The sequence below is a fragment of the Scyliorhinus torazame genome, chromosome 22 (assembly GCF_047496885.1).
Source record: "Scyliorhinus torazame isolate Kashiwa2021f chromosome 22, sScyTor2.1, whole genome shotgun sequence".
In the NCBI taxonomy this organism is placed as follows: Eukaryota; Metazoa; Chordata; class Chondrichthyes; order Carcharhiniformes; family Scyliorhinidae; genus Scyliorhinus; species Scyliorhinus torazame.
Genome location: NC_092728.1, coordinates 82,960,542 through 82,979,659, shown reverse-complemented (window position 1 = coordinate 82,979,659; position 19,118 = coordinate 82,960,542). Strand labels below are relative to the sequence as shown.

General features: G+C 46.1%; 1 protein-coding gene across 5 annotated transcripts in view; it reads left to right on the top strand.

Moving 5' to 3' along the window:
- Positions 1–19,118, top strand: part of scai (suppressor of cancer cell invasion) — a 246,501-nt gene that overhangs the window by 56,915 nt on the left and 170,468 nt on the right. For 4 of the 5 annotated variants that reach the window (XM_072488455.1, XM_072488456.1, XM_072488454.1 and 1 more), the window contains exon 2: positions 10,273–10,406. The exons of the other annotated variant lie outside the window; for it this stretch is intronic. In XM_072488455.1, coding sequence (XP_072344556.1) covers positions 10,300–10,406 — 107 coding nt within the window. In that variant the 5' untranslated portion in view covers positions 10,273–10,299. The remainder of the gene's footprint in view (positions 1–10,272; positions 10,407–19,118) is intronic. 5 annotated transcript variants of the gene reach the window in all.

The following is a 19,118-nucleotide window of genomic DNA, read 5'->3' as shown; positions in this document are numbered from 1 at the left end:
TTACAGAGGGGACATAGATAAGCTGCAGCGTTGGGCTGAGAGGTGGCAAATGGAGTCTAATGCAGAAAAGTGTGAGGTGATTCATTTTGGAAGGAATAACAGGAAGACTGAGTACTGGGCTAATGGTAAGATTCTTGGCAGTGTGGATGAGTAGAGAGATCTCTGTGTCCATGTACATAGATACCTGAAAGTTGCCACCCAGGTTGAGAGGGTTGTTAAGAAGGCATATGGTGTGTTAGCTTTTATTGGTAGAGGGATTGAGTTTCGGAGCCATGAGGTCATGTTGCAGCTGTACAAAACTGGTGCGGCCGCATTTGGATTATTGCGTGCAATTCTGGTTGCCGCATTATAGGAAGGATGTGGAAGCATTGGAAAGGGTGCAGAGGGGATTTACCAGAATGTTGCCTGGTATGGAGGGCAGATCTTATGAGGAATGGCTGAGGGACATGAGGCTGTTTTTGTTAGAGAGAAGAAGGTTAAGAGGTGACTTAATTGAGGCATACAAGATGATCAGAGGATTGGAAACGGTGGACAGAGAGCCTTTTTCCTCGGATGGTGATGTCTAGCACGAGGGGACACAGCTTTAAATTGACGGGAGATAGATATAGGACAGATGTCAGAGGTAGGTTCTTTACTCAGAGAGTAGTAAGGGTGTGGAATGCCCTGCTTGCACCAGTAGTGGACTCGCCAATACTAAGGGCATTCAAATGGTCATTGGATAGACATATGGAAGATAAGGGAATAGTGTAGATGGGCTTTAGAGTGGTTTCACAGGTCAGCGCAACATCGAGGGCCGACTATGTTCTATTCTGATATTGGTTGCCAGGAATTGCACCACTCGGTTCCACCAATGCCATTTCATCCTGGCCCCAGCTACTTATTCACTTCAATTACTTGTTCTACAATCTTCAATGATTGCTTAGCCCTGATTGGAGCAATAAATGCCAACATCCATTCCATCAACAAGGTTGCGTAAATGTATATTGAAATCCCACACATACATTCATCTCCAGACTATTGGCTGGATTTTACATGCCTCCAGTGGGCGTGTTTCTGCATGGGTGGGGGGGGGGGGGGGGGGGTGTGGAATGGATACCCATCCCAACCCACCACACCACCTTCCCATCCATCCCTCCTGACACCGCCCCCCCATAACACAGAAGGCGGGCGGGTGCAGAAATTGGCAACCCTCCTGCCATATTTAAATAGGTAGTCAAGGGTCAAACCTAATTGAGCATGTTGACTCCATGCTGGCTTTACTTCCCTGGCGCAGGGATAAAACGTATTTTGTATTATTCACTTCGCCAAATCCATCTTGCTGGCCTCCCAACTACAAACCTATCCAGAAATCCAACTAGCAACCTTCTATTTTCTTAATAAATCCTGTTCACATATTGTCATTCTGCCATTTCCTTGCTATATTGATTTCAAAATGCTGGCCCTGATTTGATAACTTGTGCATTTCTTGTGCCATCCCATCAGCCTTCTCCAATGTCACAGCTGACAATCTCCTGCCTTTAGCTCTCGACTATGTGCTCCCTCTCCCTCCCTCTATTAGCGGCTTAGTCTTTAGCTACTATGTCGATGCATTCTGAAATTATCTTCCGAACTGCACATATCTTGCTACATCTCTTCGCACTCTTCAAATTTGTCTCAAACCTGGCTCTTGAACTATACCTTGATCACCTGTAATCAATCAGGTGTGTTCTGTCTTTCCTTTTCCTTTGTGAATTACAATATTTTGCTATATTGAAAACAAAAATTGTTTTGGTTGCCATAATGTACAGCAGTTGTGCAGAATTTACTCTCCTAAGACAAAAATGGAGTAACATCCGAAATAAATAAAATGGAGGCGAAGGTTAATTGAGCTAACTGTTAAACAAAGTATGGAATAAGAAAATAACATGCTACATAGAGCACACATAACGGGAGCAAGATTGAGCAGGTTCTTTGGAGTGGAGGACAAATGTGGGAGGTGTGGCGGGAGCCCGGCAAACCACGCACATATGTTTTGGGCATGCCCGGCACTGGAAGGGTATTGGAAGGGAGTGACGGGAGTGATTTCGCGGGTGGTGAGGGCCCGGGTCAAACCAGGCTGGGGGTTAGCTCTATTTGGAGTTGCGGAAGAGTCGGGAGTGCAGGAGGCGAAAGAGGCCGACGTTGTGGCCTTTGCGTCCCTAGTAGCCCGGCGCAGGATCCTACTCATGTGGAAGGAGGCGAAACCCCCCGGACTGGAGGCCTGGGTAAATGATATGGCGGGGTTCATTAAACTGGAGCAGATAAAGTTTGCCCTGAGAGGATCGGCTCAAGGGTTCACCAGGCGGTGGCAGCCATTTCTCGACTACCTAGGGGAACGTTAGAGGGAAGACAGATGACCAGCAGCAGCAACCCAGGGGGAGGGGGGGGGGGGGGGGGGAGGGGGGGTTTAGTTTAGGTCAAAGATAAAGGGGTTTTGTTACTTGTGTATTGTTTAAAATTTCTGTATTGTTATTGTTGCGTTTGCTTTGTAAGAGGGGAAAAATTGTTGTTTGGGAAAAAATTTTCAATAAAACATTTATAAAAAAAAAAAAAAAAAAAAAAAAAGAAAATAACATGCAGCCGTATAACTTAATAAGTTCATGTAATCTTAAAATTCCTCCCAATGTTTAGTGGTTCTAGTTAAATTCAATTTTAGTTCACCCCTTCGAGTAAAGATTTTAAACCCTGACATTATAATCTTCCCCTTGAGATACAGCTGTGTGACACTTTCTATAAATTAAAAGTACACTTTTTTGATGGTATTAAATGTTTATTGTGATATGATTGCAGCCCATTGCATGTGCTGTAGTCACAGAAATATTTAGAATGAGGCCAACTCATTCGCAGTCAAAAACAGTTTGTCAAATAATGGTATCACATTTCTCCAGAAGTCACGGTCAGTTCCAACACCAAACATTGCAGTATTGTAGAAACCATCACTCCATCTTTAACGAAGTGAACATAGCAAAACATCTCTCCCTGCAGCAAGAACAGTACAACAATGGCACACCTCTGAAGTATTTTATTACCTGTGCTTTGCTTTGGAATGCACAGAGTCTGAAAGTTGTTAGTAAATGTAGTCATAATGGTCTGTAGAAAGGATCATATTTGCATACAGGTACACTGTTGCCACAGCAAAGTATAACTGGTAAATCTATATTCAATATGCTGTGCCATGGAGTTGGGCATGGGTTCCCAAACTGTCTGCGGTGATCTCAGCTGATCACTTGGGGTTGCAAGCTCCGAGGCAGCAATAGTGACTGTCTGGGTAGGGGACCAATTTTTCCCCCACAAATGGTTTGTCAATGGAACAGCTTTTCACGGTCCTGATTAGTCACTCTTTCAGATTCTTGTTAGGTTATTCAGTTCAGTGCTCAGATTGACTAATTGGTGAATTCCTTGGAGATGCTTGTAATAGAGGATACATTGATCGTATGTTTTGTAAAATGGTGGGACCATGTGGGATTGGCATTGAGACTCCAATACATGTGTGTCCATGATTCTTGGCTCCAAGGCCCCATCAGAATCTTCAAGGCTATTGTAAACAAAACCATTAGACCTTTTTCTGCAATGTCATCCTTGCTCTACAGCTCTCTTCCGTGACCCTCACTCTGAGGTTGCACCAATTTTCAAAATTTAAAATTAATTGGGTCACAGTGGGGGGGCGGGGGGGAAAGTTTGGGAAACACAAGAGAGTATTAGTCACTTTTTGTGCTGAAGCAGGTTAAGGGTGCAACTTAACAGTTTTTTTTCTCTGAAGGAAATGGGAAAAATACTTCTGTATTTTTGAAAAACTCAACATGCTGAAATTTTGAATAAAAGCATAATATTGCAGATGCTGGAAATCTGAAATAAAAACACTGCTGGATAAACTCAGCAGGTCTGGCAGCAACTGTGGAGAGAAACAGAGTTCATGTTTCGAATCTAAATGACCCTTAAAGTTTTTATTTATGCTGGAATCTTTACTGTACTCGAGCAGTAAATGCTTGTTTTAAATTATATCTATAACTTTCTGAACTTTGTAGCAGAAATATTGCACAAACCTTAATGGAGTAACTCGCAATATTGCAATACAATACATTTTATGTTTGGTTTTGTGTGGAGGGGGACTGGTGCCCTAGCCTTTGCCTCCCTGATCACCCGCCGGAGAGTTCTGCTCGGCTGGCAATCAGCAGCAAAAATCAAGGCTACAGACTGCCTTTCCGACCTGGTGGAATGTCCCAAACTGGAGTGAAAAAAAATTGCCATCCAAGGGTTGGAAGAAGGCTTCCACAGGATGTATTTATTTTATTTATTTATTTAATTAATTAAGGAATGTCAAATTCAGAACCTTCTGGATTTATCTCTTCTCCCTGAGCTACAACAACTAACCCTTTCCCCTCCTCCCAAGAACCCCCCCTACAAAATCATCTCCCAACATCCATCCCTCCACCCCCTCTTGCTCGCCTCGAAGGCCCATTGAAGCCTGCAATCCAGGCTCCAACGTCCGCAGCCCTCCTCTCACCACACCCCCGTTCACTAACTGATTTTAGTTAGTTAGCGTGGGTGGCTCCCCCCGCCAAGACCTCTCGCCCCCTTCCACCCAGTCCCAGAGAAAGGAACTCCAAAACAATCCCAAAAATCCAACCCCTACTATTCACTAACATAACATTTAACCGTCGCAACACAGAACGCCATTAACTTGAACTCTGTAACAATGCAAAGAGAAGTAAATTTCAATACAAATCCGTAAAAAGAAACTTGTAATATTTGTACATTTTCCAGCCGCTCAAACACAGTCCACAGCCTCTCTTCCAGTTCCGCTCTTCATGTCTGTCCCAAGCCTTCTGCCCTCACGAACGCCTCAGTCGCCTCCGCTGTCTCAAAATAAAAATCTTTGGCATTATATGTTGCTCTCAACTTCCCCGGGTACACCACACTAAATCGCACCCCCTTCTTGTACAAAGCCGCCTTCACTCGCCCAAACGCCGCTCGTCTTTTTGCCAACTCCACTGTCAGGTCCTGGTAGATCCGAACCACAGTACCATCACACAGCACCTCGCGCTCCTGCTTCGCCCAGCTTAATACCTTCTCCTTCATGCAAAACTTATGGAAGCAGATAATTACTGCCCTTGGCGGCTCGTTCACTTTGGGCTTCGGCCTTAATGACCAATGAGCTCGGTCTAGCTCATACAGGGTGGGGCTCTCGCCCTCCCCCCATCAGCTCCGCCAACGTCTTAGCGAAGTATTGCGTTGGCCTTGGGCCCTCTGTCCCTTCGGGCAAGGCCACAATTCTCAAATTGTGCCGTCTTGAGCGGTTTTCCAAGTCTTCCAGCTTTGCTCGGAGTCCTCTGTTAACCTCCACCACCCTCCGCAGCTCGTCCCCCATCAAGGTGACCTGGTTGCTGTGTCGTGTCATGGCCTCCTCCACCTCTTTCATCTTCTCGCCCTGCTCTCTCACCTCGGCCGATGCCTTTGCCACCTCCACCCTCATCGGGCCGATTGCCTCCTCCATCATTGACCTCAACACGACCGCCGTCTCTTTCCTCAAGGCCTCCATGTGCCTCACAAACTGTTTTTCCAGCTCCACCGCCATCACCTCGGTCATCTTCTCCACCGCAAGTAGTGCGGCCCCGCCTTGCTGTTCGGCTTCTGCCATCCTGTCAACACTTTTGCTCTTCGTCTCCTTCGGCGGAGAACCCGCGTTTCCTCCTTTCTTCGACGCTGCTCTTCGCATCCTTTAGCGGCTTTAAAAAAAAAAAAAATCATCTTTTCTCCTCTCTCCCCCTTCACCATCCTGTCCTTCATCAATCTGACATTCTTTTTTTGGAAAAAAAAAAGGGGGAGAGAAAAATATAACTTTCACCAAACTTCCTTAAACCTTCTTTCTTTCTCCTCTGCATTCACCCAGAGCTCCCCTGGGACCAGGCTTCAACCTTCTTTCTTCTTCCTAGGTGGGAGCCATCCGACGTGGAGCACCCTCCCTTCATGGTGCCCTGGCCTCGGGCCTGCCGCCTCAGCCTCCTTGCAGCTCCGCCTCCGCTGCTCTAACCTGCCGCGCTGGGCCCAGCGCCTCAGCCCCCGCCGCCCGACATCCGCGCGGGGTTCTTCGCTGGTTTTTAAACCGTCAACGCTGGCTTCTTGTGACGGCCCCCAAGGCTGACGATAGTCGGGGAGTGCGTGACGACTCGGGGATTTCCCCGAAATGGCCGCGAATCGCGGCCACCGGCGGGAGCCCTTGTTGTTGCGGCTGCCCTGCTCGCCCATGCCACCGGATGTCCATGAACGGTGTAATTAATAATGCATTACTGTAGTCCAATTCTACGTTTACTTCAAAATTACTAATTTATGGGGCAGCCTGGTGGCACAGTGGTTAGCACTGCATCATCACAGTGTCAGGGACCCGAGTTCAATTCCAGCCTTGGGTGACTGGTGTGGAGTTTCCATGTTCTCCCCGTGCCTGTGTGGGTTTCCTTCAGGTGCTCTGGTTTCCTCCCACAGTTCAAAGATGTGCAGGTTAGGTGGATTGGCGATGCTACATTGCCCCTTAAGTGTCCAAGGAATGTGTAGATTATGCGGGGATAGGGCGGCGCAGTGGGCCTAGGTAGGCTGCTCTTTCAGAGGGTCAGTGCAGATTCGATGGCTGAATGGCCTCCTCTTGCGCTGTGGGAATTTAAAAAAAAAAAAATTCTAAAAATGCAGTGCCACGGTGTTATGTTTGTGCACCTTGATTCCAGTTTTGTCAGGCGCATAATGGTTACGGACAACCACACAAATCCGAGACTTCAAATCCTAATGCAAGTTGCGAAATTGAAATCAATGTGGCAATTTGTGGGCTGGCACTTGAAGAAATAACTGAAAGCTGTCAGATTACAATGAAATTTCAACTAGTAAACTACTGTCTTTGCTTGAAAGGAACTTGTTAGGTCTGTCTAATTCATGCCTCACACTTGCTGATTTTAATACCCTCTGAAGTGGTCTAGTGGAGTTGTAATTATAAAAAAGAAAAATAATTACTGCTTGTCAGCTAACGATAGACCGAATGTAATCTCGCCAGTATCACCACATCACAGGAACAAGATGGGCTTTATCTGTCGGTCGTGTGTCACAAACATGGTTCTTAATTGCTGGGGCAAAATAAATTTTACGAAACATTGGAAGGATCATCCATGGCACTGTGCGGGGGGGTCCTGCTGAACATGTCCATATGTTTTTGCCGTGTCCGAGGCTGAGGGGTTTCTGGCAGGGGTTTTCTGACATCATGTCAGAGGCCTTAAAAGTGAGGGTGGTTCCGAGTCCAGAGATGGCGATCTTCGGTGTGCCGGAAGAATCTGGAGCCCAGCGGTAAGAGAGGCTGATGTCCTGGCCTTTGCCTCCCTAGTGACCCAGAGACGGATCTTACTAGGGTGGAGGGACTCGGAGCCCCCGAAGTCGGGGGTTAGCGACATGGTGGGGTTTCTCAGATTCGGGAAAAAATTAAATTTGCCTTGAGGGGTTCGTTGCAGGGGTTTGCTCGGAGATGGCAGCCGTTCATCGACTTCTTCGAGGAAAATTAAACTGTCAGCTGGTGGGGGGGAAGGTGGGGGAGAAAAGGGAGGCATGAGAGAGATGAGCAAGGATAGGAGAATCAACGGAGGGGGGTTGGGAAAGGTGGCATTGTTTAAGCCATGTTGGCTGGGGGTTGTGCCATGGGTGTTTGTTGGTTATATTATTGTGTTTTTGTTTTTGTTGAAATTTGATGTTTAAAATTGTTAAAATTATAATTACCTCAATTAAAAAAAAAAATACTTTCTAAAAAAAAAAAGAAAAGAAAATATCATCCATCACCTTCATTCACTTAATGTTTTGTGGCTGCAGTGTTGGAGAAAGGTACAGGCCTTTGCCTTTCAAATGTTGTGCAAGAATTCTGAGATTCTCACCAAAGCATGTGCTCAACTGTGCGCTGCAGCCTATTCTGAGAGCATGGCTCTGCACAGCTACTTCTGTCACAATGAGCAAGGCAGAATTCTGAATCTAGTGCAAATCTTTTGTGCATTTGTTACCTCTTCAAAGACCATAATCTTGAATGTATGCCATTTCAGGTGTGTGGACTCCAATGTGCAGTTGAACTGAAATTTTATTGTTTGCATAGTTTATTTTAATATGCCCTTTGGTCATTTATGCTTTGCTACTTTTTATTTTTTGGCAAATCGCAACTTGTTTAAACTTGCCTTTAAATATTAATTAATATGTCAGCCTTGGCTTCGTGACAGCACTATCAATTCAAACCCCATTCCAGAAACGTAAGCACAAAATGCAGGTTGATATTTTGGAGCTGCACTGTTGGAGGTGCCATCATTCAGACGACAAGAGACCTCACCTGCTCATTCTGTAAAAGATGCCATGGTATTATTCCAAAAGGGGCAGAAAGGTTCTGCTAGTGCTCTGATGACTATTTATCCCTCGTTCAATGTCACTTTTATATATTGAATATATGGCCATGTATCTTGTTTGTAGGACTTTGTTGTTTGTAAAATTGGCTGCTGCGCTTCCTACGCTATAACAGTCACCACACTTCAGAAATATTTTATTAGTTGTAAAGTGCTTTGGGATGTCCGATAGCTGTGAAAGGTGCTCCATATAAAAATATAGGTTCCAATGTTCTTGTTTTAAAAGATTTATATAGGGGAGGAAAGGTTATATTTTGTTTCCTGAAATAGGCTTAATGTATCAATGTTTAGAAATGTTTACAAACGCTTGGAGTGAATTATATACCAAGAGGAGCGTGGCAATGCATGTTTTTCAGTTGTGTCTCATTGGGCAAATGGCCTATCCAGTAAGTTCATGTTTTCTATCTTAAAACCATTCTCATGCCACTTTGCACTAATAAATGTGTTTCGAAACATGGTCTGGACTAGGGAATGATGACCCTTTTGTTATTATGGATGACATCTTTGAATCTTGTGATCAGGTGGCACGGTAGCACAGTGGTTAGCACTGTTGCTTCACAGTGACAGGTTTGATTCCCGGCTTGGGTCACTGTCTGTGCGGAGTCTGCATGTTCTCCCTGTGTCTGAGTGGGTTTCTGCCGGGTGCTCCGGTTTCCTCCCACAAGTTCCTAAAGACGTGCTGTTAGGTAATTTGGACTTTGTGAATTCTCCCTCCATGTACCTGAACAGGCGCCGGAATGTGGCGACTACGGGTTTTACACAGTAACTTGATTGCAGTGTCAATGTAAGCCTATGTGTGACAAAGATTATTATTATTATTTCTGTTATTTTATTGTAACTAGTCATTTTTGTTGGTGGTTTATGTGTGGCTTGTTCATTGTAAATTTGCTACCTTTATACCTGTTAAAAGCCTCACTTTTTGCTTTCTATCCAGTACTGAATATTCCCAGACATCCACGGTTCTCTGGAATTGTTGTTCCGACATTTCATCCTAAAGGGAACATGTTGGACCCGTATGCTTGCCAATTCCATTTTGCAATTCCTAATTGCAATACACCTATGACTGTCCCAGAAAAAATATCAGCCAACTTAACTTTGACCAAGAATCAGAACTGGGATATCCTGCTAGTCTCTTTGGTTACTTAGTTCTCTTAGTTCCTCAGTGGATAAGTTGCTGAGTCTTTAGGGGAGCATTTTATTGGCTTACTAGCTGCATTAATAGCAGCCAGGGGCTGGTATAGCACAGGGCTAAATCGCTGACTTTGAAAGCAGACCAAGGCAGGCCAGCAGCACGGTTCAATTCCCGTACCAGCCTCCCCGAACAGGCGCCGGAATGTGGCGACTAGGGGCTTTTCACAGTAACTTCATTTGAAGCCTACTTGTGACAATAAGCGATTTTCATTTCATTTCATTCATTACCCAATGTGCTGCTGTTATACAATGCAAGTAGGTTACCCAATTTTGACCCTTGTGCTTAACTAATAGCATTGGTATTTATTTAGCATGCTTACATAAAATTTATCGAAGTGCCAAACACAATTAACTGCTCTTGAACTACAGCATTATTCAGACAAATTTAATGAGATGAAATTACTCCAAGTAGCTTGAAACTATGTCCCATTACTGTGCAGTAACTGACCTTTTTGTCTGAAAAATAGGCAATGTCTCAGTTTTTTCAATAACCTAACCATGTAAGTTACTTGTTTCCGGTCAAATGATTGGAATGATTTGATTTTTGTTTACTCTTTGGGATTAGGTGAGGTGCTGTTTTTTATACTGTAAATATCCAGGTAATATAAGGCAGAACTTGCAGTTCAATGTACTAATATATAAAGTTTATTGTTAGTTTTCAGTATTGGACCGTGAAGGAGCCATGACAGCAGGTGGAACTGATGATGATATTCCATTGGGAGAGAGGAAGACAGTTACTGATTTTTGCTACTTATTAGATAAATCCAAACAGCTCTTCAATGGTTTACGGTCAGTGCTTTAAATCAACTGGATTCTCCTTGTTTTGTTTTTAGAAGTAATTACGTAATGACTTTCCAGTTGTGTCTACAGCTTTTTTTTCTACAAGAAGGAATCCTCTTAATTAATATTTCCCTCAACATTTTTCCAGGGGAAATTATTTTTCATCAGTGTAACATGTACTATGTCTTTGTATGTTCGATTTTACTTTTAGCTATTATGCTGGCAAAAGCTCAAATGGTTTTCAATTTATGGCCTTAAATACAACACTTCTGTCAGCTGGTGTTTGTTCTTAATTAAATATTTCCTATCTGGGATCTATGACCGAAATGCTTTTTGTGAAAACTGTTGGCTTGCAGACTGGAAAGTCTGGGTGAATTCAGTGGCCTTGTTTTAATATCCTCTAAAAGAAAAATATATTAAATTATCTCAATTTAAAAAAAAATCTTTATTTCATCTTTTTTGATAAATACATAAAACTAAAAAACAAAGTGTCTGCACCCCCACCCTCCCGAACAGCTGATGGTGAATAGCTGTTTAAAGTACAAAATAAACGGCTGCCATCTTTTGTAGAACTGCATAATTGCACCCCTCACGGTGGACTTCATTTGCAAAAGCTCCATAAGATCCCCCAGGCTTGCTAAGTCACTGGGTGGAGAAGCTGACCTGCACCCCAATAGAACCCGCCTGCGAGCAATCAGTGAGGCGAAGGCTAAGACATCAGCCCCGCTTCTGTCTCCAGCTCTGGCAGGTCTGACACTCTGAATATTGCCGACATGGTGCTGCAAAAGAGACCCAAAACCTCGCCAGCTCAGGACATGACCAAAACATATGTACGCGGTTAGCCAAGCTCCTCCCACACCGCTCACACATGTTCTCCACTCCCATGTTTCACGCACAAACATGTGAGATTCACCCTTCGCAGCGCTTCACACCACACCCGTTCCTCCAATTTAGACCCCAACTCCTCCTCCCACTTCACCTTAACCCCGCTCCAGTGACACAGTATCTTCCTCCAGGATCCTCCCATAAATTCCCAAAGTACTCCCCTCTTCCATCCCCGCAAGTGACAGAACACTCTCCAGCAGCAGAGATGGCGGCACTACCAGAAATTATTATTATTATTATTATTTTTTATTTTAGTTGTTAGTCAGATCTTGGTAGAAAGTTAGAGGAATGGCAGGGAAGGGAGTGCAATGTTCCTCCTGCAGGATGTTTGAGGTGAGGGATGCAGTTAGTGTCCCTGCTGATTTTACCTGCAGGAAGTGCTGCCATCTCCAGCTCCTCCAAGACCGAGTTAGGGAACTGGAGCTGGAGTTGGAAGAACTTCGGATCATTCGGGAGGCAGAAGGGGTCATAGATAGCAGCTTCAGGGAATTAGTTACACCAAAGATTGGAGATAGGTGGGTAACTGTAAGAGGGACTGGGAAGAAGCAGTCAGTGCAGGGATCCCCTGCGGTCGTTCCCCTGAGAAACAAGTATACCGCTTTGGATACTTGTGGGGGGGACGACTTACCAGGGGTAAGCCATGTGGTACGGGCCTCTGGCACGGAGTCTGTCCCTGTTGCTCAGAAGGGAAGGGGGGAGAGGAGCAGAGCATTAGTAATTGGGGACTCTATAGTCAGGGGCACAGATAGGAGATTTTGTGGGAGCGTGAGAGACTCACGTTTGGTATGTTGCCTCCCAGGTGCAAGGGTACGTGATGTCTCGGATCGTGTTTTCCGGGTCCTTAGGGGGGAGGGGGAGCAGCCCCAAGTCGTGGTCCACATTGGCACCAACGACATAGGTAGGAAAGGGGACAAGGATGTCAGGCAGGCTTTCAGGGAGCTAGGATGGAAGCTCAGAACTAGAACAAACAGAGTTGTTATCTCTGGGTTGTTGCCCGTGCCACGTGATAGTGAGATGAGGAATAGGGAGAGAGAGCATTTAAACACGTGGCTACAGGGATGGTGCAGGCGGGAGGGTTTCAGATTTTTGGATAACTGGGGCTCTTTCTGGGGAAGGTGGGACCTCTACAGACAGGATGGTCTACATCTGAACCTGAGGGGCACAAATATCCTGGGGGGGAGATTTGTTAGTGCTCTTTGGGGGGGTTTAAACTAATGCAGCAGGGGCATGAAGTGTGTCTACTTCAATGCCAGGAGTATACGAAACAAGGTAGGGGAACTGGCAGCGTGGGTTGGTACCTGGGACTTCGATGTTGTGGCCATTTCGGAGACATGGATAGAGCAGGGACAGGAATGGATGTTGCAGGTTCCGGGGTTTAGGTGTTTTAGTAAGCTCAGAGAAGGAGGCAAAAGAGGGGGAGGTGTGGCGCTGCTAGTCAAGAACAGTATTACGGTGGCGGAGAGGATGCTAGATGGGGACTCTTCTGCCGAGGTAGTATTGGCTGAAGTTAGAAACAGGAAAGGAGAGGTCACCCTGTTGGGAGTTTTTTATAGGCCTCCTAATAGTTCTAGGGATGTAGAGGAAAGGATGGCGAAGATGATTCTGGATATGAGCGAAAGTAACAGGGTAGTTATTATGGGAGACTTTAACTTTCCAAATATTGACTGGAAAAGATATAGTTCGAGTACAATAGATGGGTCGTTTTTTGTACAGTGTGTGCAGGAGGGTTTCCTGAAACAATATGTTGACAGGCCAACAAGAGGCGAGGCCACGTTGGATTTGGTTTTGGGTAATGAACCAGGCCAGGTGTTGGATTTGGAGGTAGGAGAGCACTTTGGGGACAGTGACCACAATTCGGTGACGTTTACGTTAATGATGGAAAGGGATAAGTATACACCGCAGGGCAAGAGTTATAGCTGGGGGAAGGGCAATTATGATGCCATTAGACGTGACTTGGGGGGGATAAGGTGGAGAAGTAGGCTGCAAGTGTTGGGCACACTGGATAAGTGGGGCTTGTTCAAGGATCAGCTACTGCGTGTTCTTGATAAGTATGTACCGGTCAGACAGGGAGGAAGGCGTCGAGCGAGGGAACCGTGGTTTACCAGGGAAGTGGAATCTCTTGTTAAGAGGAAGAAGAAGGCCTATGTGAAGATGAAGTGTGAAGTTTCGGTTGGGGCGATGGATAGTTACAAGGTAGCGAGGAAGGATCTAAAGAGAGAGCTAAGACGAGCAAGGAGGGGACATGAGAAGTATTTGGCAGGAAGGATCAAGGAAAACCCAAAAGCTTTCTATAGGTATGTCAGGAATAAGCGAATGACTAGGGAAAGAGTAGGACCAGTCAAGGACAGGGATGGGAAATTGTGTGTGGAGTCCGAAGAGATAGGCGAGATACTAAATGAATATTTTTCGTCAGTATTCACTCAGGAAAAAGATAATGTTGTGGAGGAGAATGCTGAGCCCCAGGCTAATAGAATAGATGGCATTGAGGTACGTAGGGAAGAGGTGTTGGCAATTCTGGACAGGCTGAAAATAGATAAGTCCCCGGGACCTGATGGGATTTATCCTAGGATTCTATGGGAGGCCAGGGAAGAGATTGCTGGACCTTTGGCTTTGATTTTTATGTCATCATTGGCTACAGGAATAGTGCCAGAGGACTGGAGGACAGCAAATGTGGTCCCTTTGTTCAAAAAGGGGAGCAGAGACAACCCCGGCAACTATAGACCGGTGAGCCTCACGTCTGTAGTGGGTAAAGTCTTGGAGGGGATTATAAGGGACAAGATTTATAATCATCTAGATAGGAATAATATGATCAGGGATAGTCAGCATGGCTTTGTGAAGGGTAGGTCATGCCTCACAAATATTATTGAGTTCTTTGAGAAGGTGACTGAACAGGTAGACGAGGGTAGAGCAGTTGATGTGGTGTATATGGATTTCAGCAAAGCGTTTGATAAGGTTCCCCACGGTAGGCTATTGCAAAAAATACGGAGGCTGGGGATTGAGGGTGATTTAGAGATGTGGATCAGAAATTGGCTAGCTGAAAGAAGACAGAGGGTGGTGGTTGATGGGAAATGTTCAGAATGGAGTACAGTCACAAGTGGAGTACCACAAGGATCTGTTCTGGGGCCGTTGCTGTTTGTCATTTTTATCAATGACCTAGAGGAAGGCGCAGAAGGGTGGGTGAGTAAATTTGCAGACGATACTAAAGTCGGTGGTGTTGTCGATAGTGTGGAAGGATGTAGCAGGTTACAGAGGGATATAGATAAGCTGCAGAGCTGGGCTGAGAGGTGGCAAATGGAGTTTAATGTAGAGAAGTGTGAGGTGATTCACTTTGGAAGGAATAACAGGAATGCGGAATATTTGGCTAATGGTAAAGTTCTTGAAAGTGTGGCTGAGCAGAGGGATCTAGGTGTCCATGTACATAGATCCCTGAAAGTTGCCACCCAGGTTGATAGGGTTGTGAAGAAGGCCTATGGAGTGTTGGCCTTTATTGGTAGAGGGATTGAGTTCCGGAGTCGGGAGGTCATGTTGCAGCTGTACAGAACTCTGGTCCGGCCGCATTTGGAGTATTGCGTACAGTTCTGGTCACCGCATTATAGGAAGGACGTGGAGGCTTTGGAGCGGGTGCAGAGGAGATTTACCAGGATGTTGCCTGGTATGGAGGGAAAATCTTATGAGGAAAGGCTGACGGACTTGAGGTTGTTTTCGTTGGAGAGAAGAAGGTTAAGAGGAGACTTAATAGAGGCATACAAAATGATCAGGGGGTTGGATAGGGTGGACAGTGAGAGCCTTCTCCCGCGGATGGATATGGCTGGCACGAGGGGACATAACTTTAAACTGAGGGGTAATAGATATAGGACAGAGGTCAGAGGTAGGTTCTTTACGCAAAGAGTAGTGAGGCCGTGGAATGCCCTACCTGCTACAGTAGTGAACTCGCCAACATTGAGGGCATTTAAAAGTTTATTGGATAAACATATGGATGATAATGGCATAGTGTAGGTTAGATGGCTTTTGTTTCGGTGCAACATCGTGGGCCGAAGGGCCTGTACTGCGCTGTATTGTTCTATGTTCTATGTTCTATGTAAATATTGGAAAAATCTTCCTCACAAAGTCACAAACCTGTATATACTTAAAAGTTTCTGACATGAGATCCCAAACTTCTCTGACTACTCCTTCAAGCTCGTAAACAGCATTTTCAAAAATAAATCTCTCATTCCCTCCAACCCTCTGTTCTCCCAGCTCCTAAACTTAGCATCTAATCTTGCCAGTTTGAACATATGGTTTGCACACATTGGCACCAACTTCCACACTGCCCCTAATTTAAGCGCTGTTGAAATAGTTTCCATATCTTCAATGTGGCGACCATAACCGGGTTACCTGAGTATTTCCCTGGAGAGAACATAAGCGAGGCCATCACCAAAGCCCGCAGTCCCGACATCCCCCCCTATATGAACCTCATTCCACCGTTACCCAAACTGCCTCCTGATCCCAACACCTTCTCCACATTCGCCGCCCAATAATAGTAAATCAGACTTGGCAACGGCAAGCCCCCTGACTGCCGATCCCTCTGGAGAATTGTTTTCCAAATCCTGGCTATTTTGCCTGTCCAAATGAAGGGCGAGATCAATCTCTGCACCCCCACAAAGAATGCTTTAGATAGAAAAATTGGTAGACATTGGAATAGAAACTGAAACTGGTAGAATGTTCATCTTCACCGATTGAACTAGGCCCGCCAATGATAGAGAGAGGCTGACCCACCTCTATAAATCGGCCTTAACCCTACTCATCAGGCTCTTGAAGTTAAATTTACGAAACCGGGCCTAATCCCAAGCCACCTCCACCCCTAAATACCTGAAGTGAGTGCCCGTTAAACAGAATGGCAACATCCCCAGATTAGCTCGCTTCCCCGGCGGAGTGAACAAAAAACGCTTACTTTTCTCCACATTCAATTTATATAATAAGAAAGCCCCAAACCGCTTAGCTACCCCCGATGTGCTGCATCGAATTTGAGTTGTCTAGCTCCAGATCGAGATTCCCAAAACATGGCAGCCAGTTCTCAAGCTTGGCTGGGAATTTCTCCACCACCTCACCGGGGACACCAGGCACGGACCGGGCTCCTCATTGGTTCCTCTTCATTCTCATCTGAATCCCTCAGGATGGTCAACTGGCTGTGCAACAGAAAGTGAACCATGTGTGGGTGGGCCTCCACATGCTCTCTCTGCTACAAGAATCTCATAGTGCGCTGCTACTACATCCGTAAAGGCACCGTGCAACTCTTGAAATTGGGTTTTAACGTCATGCACAACAGAGCCAAGACTATCAGACGGATCACTAGCCGCTATCATCCGTTGGTGTGTACCCTACTGTTTGGGTGGAAAACCTCCTCAAAGGCAGCTGTAACACCAAAGACGAGGCCCCACCCATCTCCAGCCATCACAAATTAACGAAGATTAAAGCATTCTTTCCTGATTCAAAAGTACTGAACCATTGATCAACAAACCTCGGTACATAGTAAAAGCCACGTAAACCGAAACAATGCGGAAAGAGATGTGTACAGGGATAAAAAGAAAGATTGAAAAATGAGCAGAGATTCCTATTCGTATTTCAGTGTCTCCCCATCTTTATTCCGCGGTCCTTTTTTAAGCGGGTCAACAGAGTGACCACGGGCTTCGTCTAGGCGGGCAAGACCCCGCGAGTAAGGAAGGTAATGCTTGAGCGGAGTCTGGGAGAGGGCGGACTGGCGCAGCCAAATTTTGGCAACTATTACTGGGCGGCTAATATAGCCATGATCAGGAAGTGGGTGGTGGGGGAGGAGGCGGTATCGGTGCGTATGGAGGCGGCTTCATGTAAGGGCACCGGTTTGGGGGCGTTGGTAACTGCACCTCTGCCGTACCCGCTAGCACGGTACTCCACCAGTCCAGTGGTGGTGGCGGCCCTGAGAGTTTGGGGCCAGTGGAGGCGGCATGTGGGAGCAGTGGGAACATCGGTCTGGGCCCCAAACTGTGATAATCGCTGGTTTGCCCCAGGGAGTATGGACGGGGGGTTCCGGTTATGGCGGAGAGCGGGGATTGAGACGTTGGGGGATATGTTCATAGAGGGGAGCTTTCCGAGTATGAGGGCGTTGGAGGAAAAGTTTGGGTTGGCTAGGGGAAACAAATTCAGGTATCTGCAGGTGCAGGACTTCCTTCGTAAACAGGTGTCAACCTTCCCGTTCCTACCGCTGAGGGGGATTCGGGGCAGGGTAGTTTGCAGAGGGTGGATAGGAGAAGGGAGCGTCTCGGACATTTATAAGGAGCATATGGGGTCGGAGGAGACGCAGACCGAGGAGCTGAAGCGCAAGTGGGAGGAGGATCTGGGAGGTGACATAGAGGATGGTCTATGGGCAGACGTGTTGAGTAGAGTCAACACATCCGCAACATGTGCCAGGCTCAGCCTGATACAATTTAAGGTTGTTCACCGGGCTCACATGACAGTGGCCCAGATGAGCAGATTCTTTGGGGCGGAGGACAGGTGCACAAAATGTGCGGGAGGACCAGCGAACCATGTCCATGTTTTGGACATGTCCAAAGCTTAGGGGATTTTGGCAGTGGTTTGCGGACGTCATGTCCAATGTGTTGAAAACAAGGGTGGTGCTGAGTCCAGAGGTGGTGATTTTCAGGGTGCCAGAAGACCCAGGAATCCAGGAGGAGAAAGAGGCAGACGTTCTGGCCTTTGCTTCCCTGGTAGCCTGGAAACGGATACTATTAGCATGGAGGGACTCAAAGCCCCCGAAGTCGGAAACCTGGCTATCGGACATGGCTAGCTTTCTCTGTTTGGAGAAAATCAAGTTCGCCTTGAGAGGGCCACTGTTAGATTTCACCTGGAGGTGGCAACTTCTTTGCGGGAAATTAATCGTTAGCAGATGGGGGGGGGGGGGGGGGGTGAAAGAGGGGGGAGTAGTTTAGATTAGAGTAGGGGATCAATAAGGGAGGGGCCTGTACAAGATGTAAATGGCTTTTGCACTCTGTTTATGGTTTCATGTATATTGTTTATTTGGTTGTTGTTGCTATGCCAAAAATACCTCAAATGTTTATTTAAAAAAAAAAGGAAAAATGAGCAGAGCTGGAGCACGCAAAATCTCAGCGGCTCTTGTGCTCACATCACATGATCCTCCGCACTGACACTTTACCTTCTTGCGTCCATCCTTAAACCATTCCTTTTTCTCATTTTAACATGCCTCTTGGCAACATCACCTGGAGGCACTGGATCAGCTTCCCTGTATACTCTGAAACCCAACTCTTCCCTTGACCCTCCACCTTGTCCCACATCCAGTTTTTCAAGAGCTATTTCCTCCAGCTACAGTGAAAATAGGAAGAACAAAATTTTAATTTTCAGGCCATCATTCATCCTCTCTGTTAGTTCTAAATCCCTCCTGGTCACAGACTTCGATTGAACCAGTCCTTGGCAACCTGTTTGATCCCGGTAGATTTCCAACTTCATGTCCTCTCCATTATTTTTTTTTTTAATTATTTTTTTTTCCCAATTAAGGGACAATTTAGTGTGGTCAATCCACCTACCCTGCACATCTTTCGGTTTGTGAGGGTGAGACTCATGCAGACACTGGGAGAATGTGAAAACTCCACATGGACCGTGACCCGGGGCCAGGATCGAACCCGGGTCCTCGGCGCCATGAGGCAGCAGTGCTAACCACTGTGCCACCGTGCTGCCCGTCCCCTCCATTCTTAAGATTCTCTACTCCCATTTCTGTAACTGCCTGCCTTCATCCCTACTTCAGCCCCTTTCCATGGAAATCCTCATCCAGATCTGTCCCTTCCCAAATTTAATTACTCTGACCCACTA